Source organism: Salmo trutta, chromosome 3, assembly GCF_901001165.1.
Source record: "Salmo trutta chromosome 3, fSalTru1.1, whole genome shotgun sequence".
In the NCBI taxonomy this organism is placed as follows: Eukaryota; Metazoa; Chordata; class Actinopteri; order Salmoniformes; family Salmonidae; genus Salmo; species Salmo trutta.
This window is the reverse complement of record NC_042959.1, coordinates 4,519,267-4,538,240: the sequence shown is the minus strand read 5'-3', so window position 1 is coordinate 4,538,240 and position 18,974 is coordinate 4,519,267. Positions and strand designations below refer to the sequence as shown.

Sequence of the window (18,974 nt, the reverse complement as noted above, 5' to 3'; positions counted from 1 at the left end):
CCGAGTGAGACGGCCTACAGTCCGGAACCGAGTGAGACGGCCTACAGTCCGGAACCGAGTGAGACGGCCTACAGTCCGGAACCGAGTGAGACGGCATACAGTACGGAACCGAGTGAGACGGCCTACAGTCCGGAACCCAGTGAGACGGCCTACAGTCTGGAACCGAGTGAGACGGCCTACAGTCCGGAACCGAGTGAGTCGGCCTACAGTCCGGAACCGAGTGAGACGACATACAGTCCGGAACCGAGTGAGACGGCCTACAGTCTGGAACCGAGTGAGACGGCCTACAGTCCGGAACCGAGTGAGACGGCCTACAGTCCGGAACCGAGTGAGTCGGCCTACAGTCCGGAACCGAGTGAGACGGCCTACAGTCCGGAACCGAGTGAGACGGCATACAGTCCGGAACCGAGTGAGTCGGCCTACAGTCCGGAACCGAGTGAGACGGCCTACAGTCTGGAACCGAGTGAGACGGCCTACAGTCCCGGAACCGAGTGAGACGGCCTACAGTCCCGGAACCGAGTGAGACGGCCTACAGTCTGGAACCGAGTGAGACGGCCTACAGTCTGGAACCGAGTGAGACGGCCTACAGTCCGGAACCGAGTGAGACGGCCTACAGTCCGGAACCGAGTGAGACGGCCTACAGTCCCGGAACCGAGTGAGACGGCCTACAGTCCGGAACCGAGTGAGACGGCATACAGTCCGGAACCGAGTGAGAAGGCCTACAGTCCGGAACAGAGTGAGTCGACCTACAGCCTGGAGCTTCCAGAGTCGCTCTTCTGCCCGAGGTCTACAGAGAAGCGCTTCAGCCCGAGGTCTACAGCGAGGCGCTTTAGCCAAAGGTATGCAGCGGGGGTGGACAGGTTAGGTGGTGGACTAAGGCCAGAGCCTGAGCCACCTCCACAGTAGGAGGATTGGGGAGGTGGGGTGTAGCACGGGAACCGTCGGTGACGGCAGCCACCCTCCCTTCCCTCCCTTTTGTTTGGGGGGTTTATTTTGTGTCTATTTTTGTATGAGGTGCATCCAGGGTCTGCACCTTTGGGGGGGGTACTGTCACGTCCTGACCAGTAAAGGGGTTATTTGTTGTTATAGTTTGGTCAGGACGTGGCAGGGGGTATTTGTTTTATGTGGTTCAGGGTGTGTTTGAGTATGTGTTTATGTAGAGGGGTGTTTGATTTATTAGTCCGGGGGTTTTGGTTAAGTTCTATGTTGTATATTTCTATGTCTGTGCTAGGGTGTTTAGATCTATGTTTAGGTATTGGGATTGGGGCCTTCAATTGGAGGCAGCTGTTTATCGTTGCCTCTGATTGAAGGTCCTATATTTAGGAGTGTGTTTGTTATGGGAATTGTGGGAGGTTGTTCTTTGCACTGCTGTGTTTTGCCTGCAAGACTGTTAGTTCGTTCGTTTGTTTGTTTTGTTTATTTAAGTGTTCTAAATAAAAGTGAAAATGAGCACTCAACCCGCTGCGCCTTGGTCCACTTACTACGACGACCGTGACAAGCACCACTAAACTTATTTTCGGGACCTATTTCACACCATTATCTGACAAAGTAAATTCAAACTGAGTCTGAAAAAGGGTACATTCAAATATCAACTATATTAAAACTCTCTCTTTAAGATGGCAGGTAGCCTAGCGGTTAGAGCATTAGGGCCAGTAACCAGAAGGTTGCTGGATTGAAGGGGTTGGTTAAATACGGAAGACACATTTCAGTTGAACAACTGACTAGGTATCCCCCATTTCCCCTTCTTCTATGGAATATCTTGTAGGCCTACGCTATATTTTAGAATAGCTTGTTTATGTAATAATAATCTATAATATAATCCATTGAGCAGACACTTTTATCCAAAGCAATTTACCGTCATGCATGTATACGTTTTGGGTACGGGCTGTCCTGACGGTCACGGCGTTTCAAGCACCATGGTCTACCAACAGCCAACAGAGGACCTGATTGGATATTTGCTCGTCTTCTAGGAAGACTCATTCCAAAGCAATATTTAAAGGTCATGGTTTATAAATCCTATTATAACTATAAGTCTGATCAGGATTACAGCAGCTAGCCCACTTCCCCTCTCTCTCTGCATTAGGTTGTTAGAGAAACTAACACAGACAAAGACCCACATGGCATGCCAAGTCAGTCCACATAGAGTACCCTAGTCCATTAGATAATGCTATGGCTCTGCTTCCTTTATGGTAAATCTGCCATGCTAACATTCAGATGTGTGGAGCAGAGAGAGTTATATTTATTTATTCATTCATTCATTCAGTGATATCACTTGATCCCAGCAGTCAAGCAAGAGACTACCAAGCCTGAGCTGCAGATACTTCTGTCCCCCACCATCCTGACAGTCAGATAGCTAATGGTTTATGTCTGCTGTTTCATTTGTTGTTACAGATATTCTTTAATATAGGTATGTCTGTGTGGCCTAAAGGCTAGCCAGGTTCTTTAACAGTATGGTATCTTTGTGTCTGTAGCTACCAGGTGTATCTGGTTGAGAGAACAACTTTTTACATTTTTAGTCATTTAGCAGACTAAAATGTTTGAGAGCACATGGAGGAAAATTGCTACGGCAATTAATGGAGAATGGTTATTGCCCCCAATATATCTCTCCCTCCCCGCTATTACGACCCCCCCCCCCCTTTTTGAGTCCCAAATGGCACCCGACTTCAGGAAAGTGGAAATGTACATTTAAGTGGAAAATGTGCATATGTTAGCAAACCACTTCCCCTAGTTTGCAGATGGCGGTTTAAGGAACATTAAGATCCACACAATGTTTGCAATAATAAGAACTCTCATATAGATACCTGTTTGGCTAGGTCAGTAGCAACACATTTAAATAATATAAACAAAACAACATTTTAATTGTAAAGGTGGTTGTTTTGATTTCTTTGTATCTTGCAAATTCTGTAACAATTCCTTTGTTATTAGGCTACACGTCCTCCTACTGCTCGCGTATTCCACAAGCATTATGGGATCTTTACATCAGACTGGGTGTCAACCACCAACAGAGAACTTATAAGCCATCATGAAAAACAACTGAGTTACTGCCGTTGACAGGGAGAAGGTTTTGATACTTATCTTCGAAGATGATTGAGGTGGAATTGAGATATCATTTACTCATGGTTAAAGCTGCTGACTCATATCTCTGTTAGTGTTTTATAAGAAGGGGTCAAGGTTTCTATTTATTTTTGGGTTATGTTGTATATTTCAGAAGAAAGCAGGTTGAGATGTTGTTTGTTTGGCAGCAATGAGAGGTCGTTTGGAGGTCAGTGATGAGCATATAGGAGCTCTCTGATGGTGCAGTGATATATTGGTTGGGGGTGGGTTTATATATTTGTTTAACCTTTTGAGGATCTGAGGACCCATGCCAAATCTTTTCAGTCTCCTGAGGGGGAATAGGTTTCATCGTGCCCTCTTCACGACTGTCTTGGTTTGCTTGGACCATGTTAGTTTGTTGGTGATGTGGACACCAAGGAACTTGAAGCTCTCAACCTGCTCCACTGCAGCCCCGTTGATAAGAATGGGGGAGTGCACAGTCCTCATTTTCCTGTAGTCCACAATCATCTCGTTTGTCTTGATCACGTTGAGGGAGAGGTTGTTGTCCTGGTACCACACGGCCAGGTCTCTGACCTCCTCACTATATGCTGTTTCATCGTTGTCGGGGATCAGGCCTACCACTGTTGTGTCATCGGCAAATTTAATTATGGTGTTGGAGTTGTACCCTGGCCGTGCAGCCATGAGTGAACAGGGAGTACAAGAGGGGACTAAGCACACACCCCTCAGGAGCCCCTGTGTTGAGGATCAGCGTGGCGGATGTGTTGTTACCTACCCTTACCACCTGGGGGCGGCCCATCAGGAAGTCCAGGATCCAGTTGCTCATGGAGGTGTTTAGTACCAATGTCCTTAGCTTAGTGATGAGCTTTGAGGGCACTATGGTGTTGAACGCTGAACTGTAGTCAATGAATAGCATTCTCACATAGGTATTCCTTTTGTTCAGGTGGGAAAGGGCAGTGTGGAGTGCAATAGAGATTGCACCATCTGTGGATCTCTTAGGGCGGTATGCAAATTGGAGTGGGGTCTAGGGTTTCTGGGATGATGGTGTTGATGTGAGCCATGACCAGCCTTTCAAAGCACTTCATGGCTACAGATGTGAGTGCTATGGGTTGGTAGTCATTTAGGCAGGTTAGCTTAGTGTTCTTGGGCACAGGGACTTTGGTGGTCTGCTTAAAACATGTTGGTATTACAGACTCGGACAGGGAGAGGTTGAAATGTCAGTGAAGACACTTGCCAGTTGGTCAGGGCATGCTCGCAGCACACATCCTGGTAATCCGTCTGGCCCTGCGGCCCTGTGAATTTGTTATTTGTTATTATTTGCCTCGAAGCGAGCATAGAAGTAGTTTAGCTCGTCTGGTAGGCTCGTGTCACTGGGGAACTCGTGGCTGTGCTTCACTTTGTAGTCTGTAATGGTTTGCAAGCCCTGCCACATCCGACATCTTGCCACACCCTGCCACATCTTAGTCCTGCCTGTTCGTCGGAGGGCATAGCGGGATTTCTTAAAAAGCTTCCGGGTTAGAGTCCCTCTCCTTGAAAGCAGCAGCTCTAGCCTTTAGCTCAGTGCGGATGCTGCCTGTAATCCATGGCTTCTGGTTGGGGCATGTACGCATGGTCACTGTACGGATTTAAGTATCCCTGCATTAAACTCCCTGGCTACTAGGAGCGCCGCCTCTGGGTGAGTGTTTTCTTGTTTGCTTATGGCGGAACACAGCTCATTCAATGCTGTCTTAGTGCCAGCTTCTGACTGTGGTGGTATGTAAACAGCTACGAAGAATACAGATGAAAACTCTCTCGGTAGATAGTGTGGTCTACAGCTTATCATGAGATACTCTACCTCATATAGCTCGAGACTTCCTTAGATATCGTGCACCAGCTGTTATTTACAAAAATACATAGACCGCCGCCCCTTGTCTTACCAGACACCGCTGTTCTATCCTGCCGGTACATTGTATAACCAGCCAGCTGTATGTTGATATTGTCGTTGTTCAGCCACAACTCCGTGAAGCATAAGATGTTAGTTTTTAATGTCCCGTTGGTAGTTTAATCTTCCAGGTAACTCATCGACTTTATTCTCCAAGGATTGCACGTTTGCTAGCAGAATGGAGGGAAGTGGGGGATTATTCGATCGCCTACGAATTCTCAGAAGGCAGCCTGCCCATCAGCCCCTCTTTCTCCACCTCTTCTTCACACAGATCACGGGGATCAGGGCATGTTCCCGAGTAAGCAGTATATCCTTTGCGTCGGGCTCATCAGATTCGTGAAAGGAAAAAAAGGATTCTGCTAGTCCATGATGAGCAATTGCAGTCCTGATGTCTAGAAGTTATTTTCGGTCATAAGAGACGGTAGCTGCAACATTATGTACAAAATAAGTTTAAAAAAAAAAGTTACAAACAACGCAAATAAACGAACAAAAACATAATCGGCTGGAGGCACGTAAAACGTCTGCCTTCTTCTCCGGCGCCATCTCATAGCCCCACTATTGTTATTTACTGCTGCTCTTTAATTATTTGTTATTCTTATCACTTACTTTTTTGGGTTATTTTCTTTAAACTGCGTTGTTGGTTAAAACCTCTCTGGGGTTTGTGGGACGGTAGCGTCCCACTCGCCAACAGACAGTGAAATAGCAGAGCGCCAAATTCAAAACAACAAAAATCTCATAATTCAAATTTCTCACACATACAAGTATTATACACCATTTTAAAGATAAACTTCTTGTTAATCCACCCACAGTGTCCGATTTCAAAAAGGCTTTACGGCGAAAGCATAGCATTAGATTATGTTAGGACAGCACCTAGACAAGAAAAACCACACAGCCATTTTCCAAGCAAGGAGAGGCGTCACAAAAACCAGAAATACAGCTAAAATGAATCACTAACCTTTGATGATCTTCATCAGATGGCACTCATAGGACTTCATGTTACACAATACATGTATGTTTTGCTCGATAAAGTTCATATTTATATCCAAAAACCCCATTTTACATTGGCGTGTAATGTTCAGAAATGTTTTGCCTCCAAAACATTCGGTGAATGAGCACATCAATTTACAGAAATACTCATCATAAACATTGATAAAATATACAACTGTTATGCATATAATTAAATATACACTTCTCCTTAATGCAACCGCTGTGTCAGATTTTATTTTTTAAAAGCTTTACGGCAAAAGCACACTTTGCAAAAATCTGAGTACAGCACTCAGACACCAAAACAAGCCATACAGATACCCGCCATGTTGTGGAGTCAACAAAAGTTAGAAATAGCATTATAAATATTCACTTACCTTAGATGATCGTCATCGGAATGCACTCCCAGGATTCCCAGTTCCACAATAAATGTTTGTTTTGTTCGATAAAGTTAATCTTTATGTCCAAATACCTCCATTTTGTTCGCGCGTTAGGTTCACTATTCCAAATGCAGAAGGCGCGCGCACTAAAGTCCAGATGAAAAGTCAAAAAGGTTCTATTACAGTTTGTAGAAACATGTCAAACGATGTGTAGAATCAATCTTTAGGATGTTTTTATCATAAATCTTTAAAAAATATTCCAACCGGACAATTCCTTTGTCTTCATAAAGGAAAGAGAACTGAGCTCGTGCTCATGGCCACACGCGTAACTAAAATAATGTCCGACTTCCAGACACCTGACTGAAACAGCTCTTATTGGCTCCCCATTCACAGTAGAAGCCTGAAACAATGCTCTAAAGACTGTTGACATCTAGTGGAAGCCTTAGGAAGTGACCCCATAGACACTGTATATTGGATAGGCAATCACTTGAAAAACTACAAACCTCAGTTTTACACACTTCCTGGTTAGATTTATTCTCAAGTTTTTGCCTGCCATGTGAGTTCTGTTATACTCGCAGACATCATTCAAACAGTTTTAGAAACTTCAGAGTGTTTTCTCTCCAAATCTACTAATTATATGCATATTGTAGCTTTTGGGCCTGAGTAGCAGGCAGTTTACTCTGGGCACGCTTTTCATCCGGACGTGAAAATACTGCCCCCTACCCCGATGAAGTTTTAAGGGCATGTAAGTAAGAGTTTCACTGTATTCGGTGCATGTGACAAATAAAATTTGATTTGATTTGATTTAACACTCTTAACAATGGTAACATTCTATTAATATTGGTAACACTATCAATATTGGTAACATTCTATTAATTTTGGTTAACATTCTATTAATATTGGTAACATTCTATTAATATTGGTAACATTCTATAAATATTGGTAACACTATTATTATTGTTAACATTCTATTAATATTGGTAACGTTCTATAAATATTGGTAACACTATTAATATTGTTAACATTCTATTAATATTGGTAACACTATTATTATTGTTAACATTCTATTAATATTGGTAACATTCTATTCATATTGGTAACATTCTATTAATATTGGTAACACTATTATTATTGTTAACATTCTATTAATATTGGTAACATTCTATTCATATTGGTAACACTATTATTATTGTTAACATTCTATTAATATTGGTAAAACTCTATTGATATTGGTAACATTCTATTAATTTTGGTAACATTCTATTAATATTGGTAACACTATTAATATTAGTAACATTCTATTAATTTTGGTAACATTATACTTATCATCCTTCAGAATATTCAATTCAAAACCCCTTTTAAAGTCGAACAATAAGATTCAGCAAAAACAAAGGGACACGTTCCCATGATATATTCTATCCATCTACACACAGTGGTATTCAAAGTTGTGGTCAATTGCAGTTGGGTCAGCAAAATGTCTAAATAAAGATTATAAATGCAACATGTAAAGTGTTGGTCCCATGTTTCGTGAGCTGAAATAAAAGATCCTAGAAACTTTCCATGTGCAAAAAAAAAGCTTATTTCTCTCAAATGTTGTGCACGGATTTGTTTACATCCATGTTAGTGAGCATTTCTCCTTCGCCAAGATAATCCATCCACCTGACAGGTGTGGCATATCAAGAAGCTGATTAAACAGCATGATCATTACACAGGTGCACCTTGTGCTGGGGACAATAAAAGGCCACTAAAATCTGCAGCTTTGTCACACAACACAATGCTAAAGATGTCTAAAGTTTTGAGGGACCGTGCAATTGGCATGCTGACTGCAGGAATGTCTGAGAATGTTGCCAAAGAATTGAATGTTAATTTCTCTACCATAAGCCACCTCAAACGTTGTTTTAGAGAATTTGGCAGTACATCCAACCAGCCTCACAACCGCAGACCAGCAGACCACGTGTATGGCATTGTGTGGGCAAGCGGTTTGCTGATGTCAATATTGTGAACAGAGTGCCCCATGGTGGCGGTGGGGTTATGGTATGGGCAGGCATAAGCTACGGACAACGAATACAATTGCATTTTATTGATGGCAGTTAGAATGCACAGAGATACCGTGAAGAGATCCTGAGAACCATTGTTTCCTCATGTTTCAGTATGATAATGCAAGGATTTGTACACAATTCCTGGAAGCTGAAAATGTCCAAGTTCTTCCATGGCCACCACACATGTCACCTATTGAGCATGTTTGGGATGCTCTGGATCGACGTGTATGACACTGTGTGCCAGTTCTCGTCAATATCCAGCAACTTGACACAGCCATTGCAGAGGAGTGGGACAACCTTCCACAGGCCACAATCAACTGCCTGGTGAACTTTACGCAAAGGAGATGTGTCACGCTGCATGAGGCAAATGGTGGTCACACCAGATACTGACAGTTTTGAAATCAGTAGATTAGATCCTAATTCATTTATATATTTATATCAATTGACTGATTTCCTTATTTGAACTGTAACTCAGTAAAATGTTTGAAATTGTTGCATGTTGGGGGGGGTAGTGTACAGATTATTTTATGGGACAATATATGAAACAATTTGGTACATTTGATAAGTGAGATGAACATTAAATACATTATTTGTTGATGTAAAAATTAAAATTCACAGATTTTAAGGAAGTTCTCGGTAAAGAAATAGGGTCCCCACCAGTTCTCGGTTAAGAAATGGGGTCCCCAGAAGTTCTCTGTAATGAAATGGGGTCCCCAGAAGTTCTCTGTAATGAAATGGGGTCCCCAGAAGTTCTCTGTAATGAAATGGGGTCCCCGCTGAATAAGTTTGAATACCACTGATCTACAGATATAGAAAGCCTTAGTTTGCCATATAGAGGATAAAGGGAGACAGATCCGCTTCATCTCTGATTGGCTTTCAGTGCTCACCTTTCGACAACAACACTGTTTACCTCCCTGCAACAACACAAGCACAACAAGATATCACCCCAGAAATCCCCTGGAATATATATGGGCTATAAGATGTACACAACAACACAAGATCACACAGCCTAAACTCCCAAGGATGAATTTGAACATAATCCTTTTAGAGGTTTCTTTCCGATAAAACAATATGCCAGAGATGAACTAGCAAATGAACAGCCAAACAGGTAGAGTATTAAAAAGAACGTATGTCGGCGGGAGTTTAATATCAGAATCTGAGATATGTTTCTGGAGAACAATTGAAAGTCTTCTCTTTCATAAGAACATGTAATATTATTTTATTGTGTTACACTTTTTTGATATTTGGTGTTTTACGTCGTACACTGAGGATATTTATGCAGAATTCTCGATTTGGTGTTTGTCCCATTATGAATTGTGAATTATTGGTTGGTGAGCGGACTCCTGACCTCACAACCATAAAGGACAATGGGTTCTATAACTGATTCAAGTTTTTGTAGAGAGATCCTAATTGGTATGTCAAATTTTATGTTCCTTTTGAAGGCATAGAAGGCCCTTCTTGCCTTGTCTCTCAGCTCGTTCACAGCTTTGTGGAAGTTACCTGTGGCGCTGATGTTTAGGCCGAGGTATGTATAGTTTTTTTTGTGTGCTCTAGGGCAACGGTGTCTAGATGGAATTTGTATTTGTGGTCCTGGTGACTGGACCTTTTTTGGAACACCATTATTTTTGTCTTACTGAGATTTACTGTCAGGGCCCAGGTCTGACAGAATCTGTGCAGAAGATCTAGGTGCTGCTGTAGGCCCTCCTTGGTTGGTCTTTTTTATAGGGCCTGTCTGTCTGCCTGTGCCTGCATTCTCTCTCTCTCTCTCTCTGTCTCTCTTTCTGTTTTATAGGGCCTGTCTGTCTGCCTGTGCCTGCATTCTCTCTCTCTCTCTCTCTCTCTGGCTCTCTTTCTGTTTTATGGGGCCCGTCTATTTTCCTGTGCCTGTGTTCTTTCTCTCTCTCTCTTTCTGTTTTATAGGGCCTGTCTGTCTGCCTGTGCCTGTGCTCCATCTCTCTCTCTCTCTCTCTGTGTGTGTTTTATAGGGCCTGTCTGTCTACCTGCTCTCTCTCTCTCTCTCTCTCTCTCTCTCTCTCTCTCTCTCTCTGTGTTTTATAGGGCCAGTCTGTCTACCTGCTCTCTCTCTCTCTCTCTCTCTCTCTCTCTCTCTCTCTCTCTCTCTCTCTCTCTCTCTCTCTCTCTCTCTCTCTCTCTCTCTCTCTCTCTCTCTCTCTCTCTCTCTCTCTCTCTCTCTCTCTCTCTCTCTCTCTCTCTCTCTCTCTCTCTCTCTCTCTCTCGGATGTAATGTGTGTTCTTCCTGTAGCCACTTTAACTCCCAGGATGAATACATTAATAATAAAATCTCTGTTTCTGCTGCTGTCTGGTACCAGGTTGAGTCAAACTCAATATATACTTCTTTATTCTCACAGCAATAAAGCAAAGGCTTAGGAAGCTTTATCTCCACAAAAACATGAAGTCGTCTCGTCTGTGATACCATGCATGACGTCCAATTAATAATTTCAATATTTTTTATTGGTTTGCATTTCTTGGTCCTGTAGACGAGACTGTGTGAGCGAGAAATAAAGGCAACTGTACCAGTGAACTACCTCCCAGGTGAGTTATAAAGACAGCTGTACCAGTGAACTACCTCCCAGGTGAGTTATAAAGACAGCTGTACCAGTGAACTACCTCCCAGGTGAGTTATAAAGACAGCTGTACCAGTGAACTACCCCCCAGGTGAGTTATAAAGACAGCTGTACCAGTAAACCACCACCCAGGTGAGTTATAAAGACAGCTATACCAGTGAACCACCCCCCAGGTGAGTTATAAAGACAGCTGTATCAGTAAACCACCACCCAGGTGAGTTATAAAGACAGCTGTACCAGTGAACCACCCCCCAGGTGAGTTATAAAGACAGCTGTACCAGTGAACTACCTCCCAGGTGAGTTATAAAGACAGCTGTACCAGTGAACTACCCCCCAGGTGAGTTATAAAGACAGCTGTACCAGTAAACCACCACCCAGGTGAGTTATAAAGACAGCTATACCAGTGAACCACCCCCCAGGTGAGTTATAAAGACAGCTGTACCAGTAAACCACCACCCAGGTGAGTTATAAAGACAGCTGTACCAGTGAACTACCTCCCAGGTGAGTTATAAAGACAGCTGTACCAGTAAACCACCACCCAGGTGAGTTGTAAAGACAGCTGTACCAGTGAACTACCTCCCAGGTGAGTTATAAAGACAGCTGTACCAGTGAACTATCCCCCAGGTGAGTTATAAAGACAGCTGTACCAGTGAACCACCTCCCAGGTGAGTTATAAAGACAGCTGTACCAGTGAACTATCCCCAGGTGAGTTATAAAGACAGCTGTACCAGTGAACCACCCCCCAGGTGAGTTATAAAGACAGCTGTACCAGTGAACTACCTCCCAGGTGAGTTATAAAGACAGCTGTACCAGTGAACTACCCCCCAGGTGAGTTATAAAGACAGCTGTACCAGTAAACCACCACCCAGGTGAGTTATAAAGACAGCTATACCAGTGAACCACCCCCCAGGTGAGTTATAAAGACAGCTGTACCAGTAAACCACCACCCAGGTGAGTTATAAAGACAGCTGTACCAGGGAACTACCTCCCAGGTGAGTTATAAAGACAGCTGTACCAGTAAACCACCACCCAGGTGAGTTATAAAGACAGCTGTACCAGTGAACTACCTCCCAGGTGAGTTATAAAGACAGCTGTACCAGTGAACTATCCCCCAGGTGAGTTATAAAGACAGCTGTACCAGTGAACCACCTCCCAGGTGAGTTATAAAGACAGCTGTACCAGTGAACTATCCCCCAGGTGAGTTATAAAGACAGCTGTACCAGTGAACCACCTCCCAGGTGAGTTATAAAGACAGCTGTACCAGTGAACCACCCCCCAGGTGAGTTATAAAGACAGCTGTACCAGTGAACTACCTCCCAGGTGAGTTATAAAGACAGCTGTACCAGTGAACTACCTCCCAGGTGAGTTATAAAGACAGCTGTACCAGTGAACTATCCCCCAGGTGAGTTATAAAGACAGCTGTACCAGTGAACTATCCCCCAGGTGAGTTATAAAGACTGCTGTACCAGTGAACCACCTCCCAGGTGAGTTATAAAGACAGCTGTACCAGTGAACTACCTCCCAGGTGAGTTATAAAGACAGCTGTACCAGTGAACTACCTCCCAGGTGAGTTATAAAGACAGCTGTACCAGTGAACTACCTCCCAGGTGAGTTATAAAGACAGCTGTACCAGTGAACCACCTCCCAGGTGAGTTATAAAGACAGCTGTACCAGTGAACTACCCCCCAGGTGAGTTATAAAGACAGCTGTACCAGTGAAATACCCCCCAGGTGAGTTATAAAGACAGCTGTACCAGTGAACTACCTCCCAGGTGAGTTATAAAGACAGCTGTACCAGTGAACCACCCCCCAGGTGAGTTATAAAGACAGCTGTACCAGTGAACTACCTCCCAGGTGAGTTATAAAGCCAGCTGTACCAGTGAACTACCTCCCAGGTGAGTTATAAAGACAGCTGTAGCAGTTGGAGTTCATTTTGAAAATGATAGCTACAGAGCTAATTTAGTAGCTACTCTATAGTTAATCATTGGGAACTCATGCTGAAAATTACCCTCAATTACAACAAAAAAACACAAAACAAACCTGATCATTGTATTTGTATTTGACTGACAATATGTATCATAACATATATACCACATATACATGGACACATAAAATAATGCAACTCAATTTAGGCCTTCACCTATTTAGAATAATAACAGGCTAACATGTTGACATTTGTCAATTCAGACTTATAACTTCTACCGTAGCGTACTGTGAACAGAAACAAGGTGCCAAAGCACTTACCTTTTGGAAAATACAACCGCCTAAGGCTTCACTGAACATTGTTCTTAACATTACTATGATTATTGTCACTCAGTTCCATCCATACCTGTCTCTTGCTTTGACATACCTGTCTCTTGCTTTGCCATACTTGCGTCTAGCTTTGACATACCTGTCTCTTGCTTTGACATACCTGTCTCTTGCTTTGACATACCTGTCTCTTGCTTTGCCATACTTGCGTCTAGCTTTGACATACCTGTCTCTTGCTTTGACACACCTGTCTCTTGCTTTGACATACCTGTGTCTTGCTTTGACATACCTGTCTCTTGCTTTGACACACCTGTCTCTTGCTTTGACATACCTGTCTCTTGCTTTGACATACCTGTGTCTAGCTTTGACATACCTGTCTCTTGCTTTGACATACCTGTGTCTTGCTTTGCCATACCTGTGTCTTGCTTTGCCATACCTGTCTCTTGCTTTGACAGACCTGTGTCTTGCTTTGCCATACCTGTCTCTTGCTTTGACATACCTGTGTCTTGCTTTGCCATACCTGTCTCTTGCTTTGACATACCTGTGTCTTGCTTTGCCATACCTGTCTCTTGCTTTGCCATACCTGTCTCTTGCTTTGACATACCTGTCTCTTGCTTTGCCATACCTGTCTCTTGCTTTGCATTACCAGTCTCTTGCTTTGACATACCTGTCTCTTGCTTTGACATACCTGTCTCTTGCTTTGACATACCTGTCTCTTGCTTTGTATTACCAGTCTCTTGCTTTGACATACCTGTCTCTTGCATCCGCCTCCAAGGACTCCTCAACACTCTTCACATTCTCCTGGCTGCTCTTGGAGCAGTCCTCCTTCCTGGTGTTGTTAGGTGAGCTGCTGTTCTTAGGCAGCTCGTGGCCGCCCTGCTGCTGCAGGTGCTGAATAATATTCTGCTGTTGCCATGATTGATTACTGGCTCTGACATAGACAGGCGTGGGGGCCAGGATACTATGGACCGGACTGTTGCTGTTCTGCTTCCGGAGTCCCCCTCCACTGCCACCTCTGTCCCGGGAGTGATTCTTCAGCCTGCCCTGGACTGGGGTCCCTCTGTGATCAAAGCTCTCCTGGAGGCATCCTACTCCTCCTCCACCCCCTCCTCCTCCTCCTCCACCGGCAGAACTCTGGGATGAATGACTAAACCAGCGCCAACGCAGCCTGAGGATCTGTTTCATATCAAACTCCTTCTTTCCTGACATCCTCCTCTTTCTTTCTCTCTCTCTATCTTTCTCTCTTTATTCCTTTCTTTCTCTCTTTCGTTCTCTCTTTCTCTCTGTCTTTCTCTCTTTTTTCTTTCTTTCTTTCTTTCTTTCTTTCTTTCTTTTTAAAGATGAAGAAGAAGGCAGCAGTCAAATTTACTAGTGTAGAATCCCCCTAAAACATGGAGGAGGGTAAAGAAAAATGAGCCTATGAATTCAGTTCCAGTATGTCCAGTACTGTACGCCTCCCTCCTCCTTTTGTCTTCTTCCTCCTCCTCCTCTGTTGTTCTTTTAGTGGAGGGCAAGAAGGGAACAGTCTCTCTCTCTCTCTCTCTCTCTCTGCAGCTTTTGTTTCCTTGTGCCTGGTCTTATTTTCCTCCTTCTTCCATCCTCTCTCTCTCTCGCTCTCTCTGTCTCTGTCTTTCTCTCTATATATCTCTCAGCTGTTGCTGCTCCTGCTGCTGCCTGTTAGCTAAGTTAATGCACATGCACGATGATACACGCTCCCTCATATCTCTTCTCGGGTCTCGCTCACTCGCTCCGTGTCCTCACTGCTCACGCAACACACAGAAATGTGAAATGTTTCCCAAGCCCAGCCCAGCATCCAGTAGCTGATAATGTTGGAGTAGGCAGCCCCAGCCCCTCACCAAAGGGAGGGAGAGAGGGAGAGAGGGAGGGAGGGAGAAAGGGAGAGAAGGAGAGAGGGAGGGAGGAGAGGGTGGGTATCATACGTACAGCATGATGAGGTCACAGCTTAACCAAGTAAATCTCTGAGGAAGGGAAGAAAAGAACGACAGCACTATCCTCCTTCTCAAGTAGCAGGGTCCCTCACTGCAACCCTCACTATATCCTCCTTCTCAAGTAGCAGGGTCCCTCACCGCAACCCTCACTATATCATCCATCTCAAGTAGCAGGGTCCCTCACTGCAACCCTCACTATCTCCTCCGTCTCAAGTAGCAGGGTCCCTCACCGCAACCCTCACTATCTCCTCCGTCTCAAGTAGCAGGGTCCCTCACTGCAACCCTCACTATCTCCTCCGTCTCAAGTAGCAGGGTCCCTCACTGCAACCCTCACTATCTCCTCCGTCTCAAGTAGCAGGGTCCCTCACGGCAACCCTCACTATCTCCTCCGTCTCAAGTAGCAGGGTCCCTCACCGCAACCCTCACTATCTCCTCCGTCTCAAGTAGCAGGGTCCCCACCGCAACCCTCACTATATCCTCCGTCTCAAGTAGCAGGGTCCCTCACTGCAACCCTCACTATATCCTCCGTCTCAAGTAGCAGGGTCCCTCACCGCAACCCTCACTATATCCTCCGTCTCAAGTAGCAGGGTCCCTCACCGCAACCCTCACTATATCCTCCGTCTCAAGTAGAAGGGTCCCTCACCGCAACCCTCACTATATCCTCCGTCTCAAGTAGCAGGGTCCCTCACCGCAACCCTCACTATATCCTCCGTCTCAAGTAGAAGGGTCCCTCACCGCAACCCTCACTATCTCCTCCGTCTCAAGTAGCAGGGTCCCTCACCGCAACCCTCACTATCTCCTCCGTCTCAAGTAGCAGGGTACCTCACCGCAACCCTCACTATATCCTCCGTCTCAAGTAGCATGGTCCCTCACTGCAACCCTCACTATATCCTCCGTCTCAAGTAGAAGGGTCCCTCACCGTAACCCTCACTATATCCTCCGTCTCAAGTAGCAGGGTCCCTCACCGCAACCCTCACTATCTCCTCTGTCTCAAGTAGCAGGGTCCCTCACCGCAACCCTCACTATCTCCTCCGTCTCAAGTAGCAGGGTCCCTCACCGCAACCCTCACGCTATGCTATCATACATGATGCACACACACACATATCACATCTGCCTACACAGCACTGCCCCCCACCCCCACGTCTCACAGCGTCTCATAGGGAAAGATCTCTCTATGCAGGCAGTCAGCCATACAGAATAATGACTCTCTCCTCTCCATCCTCCTCGTACTAGTAGAAACTCAGAATGAATGATGAATCGTCAAGGTCGATAAGCTGCCACTGCTGATCACTTTTCAAAGGTTCTTATTTTATTAAAAAAATGAATGCAGATTCCATTTGAGCTGTAGTGATGTAAACACGTACAAGTAGATGTGTCCTGTATCACATGGCCCTGGATATAGACGTTTCCTGTATCACATGGTCCTGGATATAGGTGTGTCCTGTATCACATGTTCCTGGATATAGACGTGTCCTGTATCACATGGCCCTGGATATAGATGTGTCCTGTATCACATGGCCCTAGATATAGACGTTTCCTGTATCACATGGTCCTGGATATAGACGTGTCCTGTATCACATGGTCCTGGATATAGACTTTTCCTGTATCACATGGTCCTGGATATAGATGTTTCCTGTATCACATGGTCCTGGATATAGATGTTTCCTGTATCACATTGTCCTGGATATAGACGTGTCCTGTATCACATGGCCCTGGATATAGACGTGTCCTGTATCACATGGTCCTGGATATAGACGTGTCCTGTATCACATGGCCCTGGATATAGATGTGTCCTGTATCACATGGCCCTAGATATAGACGTTTCCTGTATCACATGGCCCTGGATATAGATGTGTCCTGTATCACATGGCCCTAGATATAGACGTTTCCTGTATCACATGGTCCTGGATATAGACGTGTCCTGTATCACATGGTCCTGGATATAGACTTTTCCTGTATCACATGGTCCTGGATATAGATGCTTCCTGTATCACATGGTCCTGGATATAGATGTTTCCTGTATCACATTGTCCTGGATATAGACGTGTCCTGTATCACATGGCCCTGGATATAGACGTGTCCTGTATCACATGGTCCTGGATATAGACGTGTCCTGTATCACATGGCCCTGGATATAGATGTGTCCTGTATCACATGGCCCTAGATATAGACGTTTCCTGTATCACATGGTCCTGGATATAGATGTGTCCTGTATCACATGGCCCTGAATATAGACGTTTCCTGTATAACATGGTCCTGGATATAGACGTGTCTTGTATCACATGGCCCTGGATATAGACGTTTCCTGTATCACATGGCCCTGGATATAGACGTTTCCTGTATCACATGGTCCTGGATATAGATGTTTCCTGTATCACATGGTCCTGGATATAGATGTTTCCTGTATCACATAGCCCTGGATGTTGATGTTTCCTGTATCACATGGTCCTGGATATAGATGTTTCCTGTATAACATGGTCCTGGATATAGACGTTTCCTGTATCACATGGCCCTGGATGTCGATGTTTCCTGTATCACATGGTCCTGGATATAGATGTTTCCTGTATCACATGGTCCTGGATATAGATGTGTCCTGTATCACATGGTCCTGGATATAGATGTTTCCTGTATCACATGGTCCTGGATATAGACTCTAGGGTAAGGATTAAAGAGACATGTTTGATATAGTGTGCAGGGTAATCTGAGGACAATTCTCAATTGATCTTGACAACATCAGAGGCCAGTATAAGCTGTTGTCACGGCTGTCTGAAGAATGGGGCCAAAGGCAGCGTGTGTATCGTTCCACATTTTATTATACCTGTGACACTATGCAAGACATACAAATAAACTCATAAACAAACCAACAAACCGTGACGAAAAGGCGCAACATACACTTACTCAAATAATCTCCCACAAACCCAGGTGGGAAAAACAACCACTTAAATATGATCCCCAATTAGAGACAATGATGACCAGCTGCCTCTAATTGGAGATCATCCCCCCAAAAAAACATAGAAATACAACAACTAGAACCCCACATAGAAATACATAAACTAGACAAAACCCCCAACATAGAAAAAAGAAACTAGATCCAACATAGACATAAATAAACTAGACAAAACCCTCTGTCACGCCCTGACCTACTCTACCATAGAAAAATAAAAGCTTTCTATGGTCAGGACGTGAAAGCTGTTGTATGGTACACCGTCCACAGTGATTTTTGTTACTCTAGTTTTTTTATTATGGGAAATTAGAAACTAGTGGTCAGAAATAATGAAACATTGCCACGGGGCTAGTGAAGTAATTTATTGCACAGTTAAATATTGACACCACAGACAAACCAATAGTTATAGATCTGTAGTTGTGGTTTCTATAGTAATGCGTTTTTTATGCTCATACATTACCGATGTTATTTACTGTATGGACAGGAGGTCTACTAAATACATTATATCCAAAGGTCAGATCATTAATTAAAGGGGAAATGTCAGATTCAACAACGTCATTCAGTTAAAAGTCCAAAAGATTGCCCCTTTAACTTCTTTCGGGATCCAAAGATTAAAGCATTTTTAAGCGTTTTATGTGGTTGATTTTGACACAGACAGTCACACCTTTTCAAAGCACTGTATGTTAATGTCTTGTCAAATTACTCTATATATTAATACCTTATTAACATACTGTATATATTAGTACCTTATTAACATACTGTATATATTAGTACCTTGTCAACATACTGTATATATCATTACCTTGTCAACATACTGTATATATTAGTACCTTGATATTGCATAGATTGTATAACAAATACATAGAGATGGC

The 18,974-nt window shown here is 44.0% G+C and overlaps 1 protein-coding gene across 2 annotated transcripts in view; it reads right to left on the bottom strand.

The window, feature by feature from the left end:
• LOC115166821 (kelch-like protein 4) overlaps nt 1-15,625 on the bottom strand; it is a 41,758-nt gene extending 26,133 nt beyond the window's left edge. The window contains exon 1 of one of the 2 annotated variants that reach the window (XM_029720685.1): nt 13,961-15,625. In XM_029720685.1, coding sequence (XP_029576545.1) covers nt 13,961-14,418 — 458 coding nt within the window. In that variant the 5' untranslated portion in view covers nt 14,419-15,625. Of the gene's footprint in view, nt 1-13,750; nt 13,758-13,960 lie in introns of those variants that run through there. The other variant, XM_029720693.1, reaches the window with a different exon arrangement.
• Between the last annotated feature and the right edge of the window lie 3,349 nt (nt 15,626-18,974).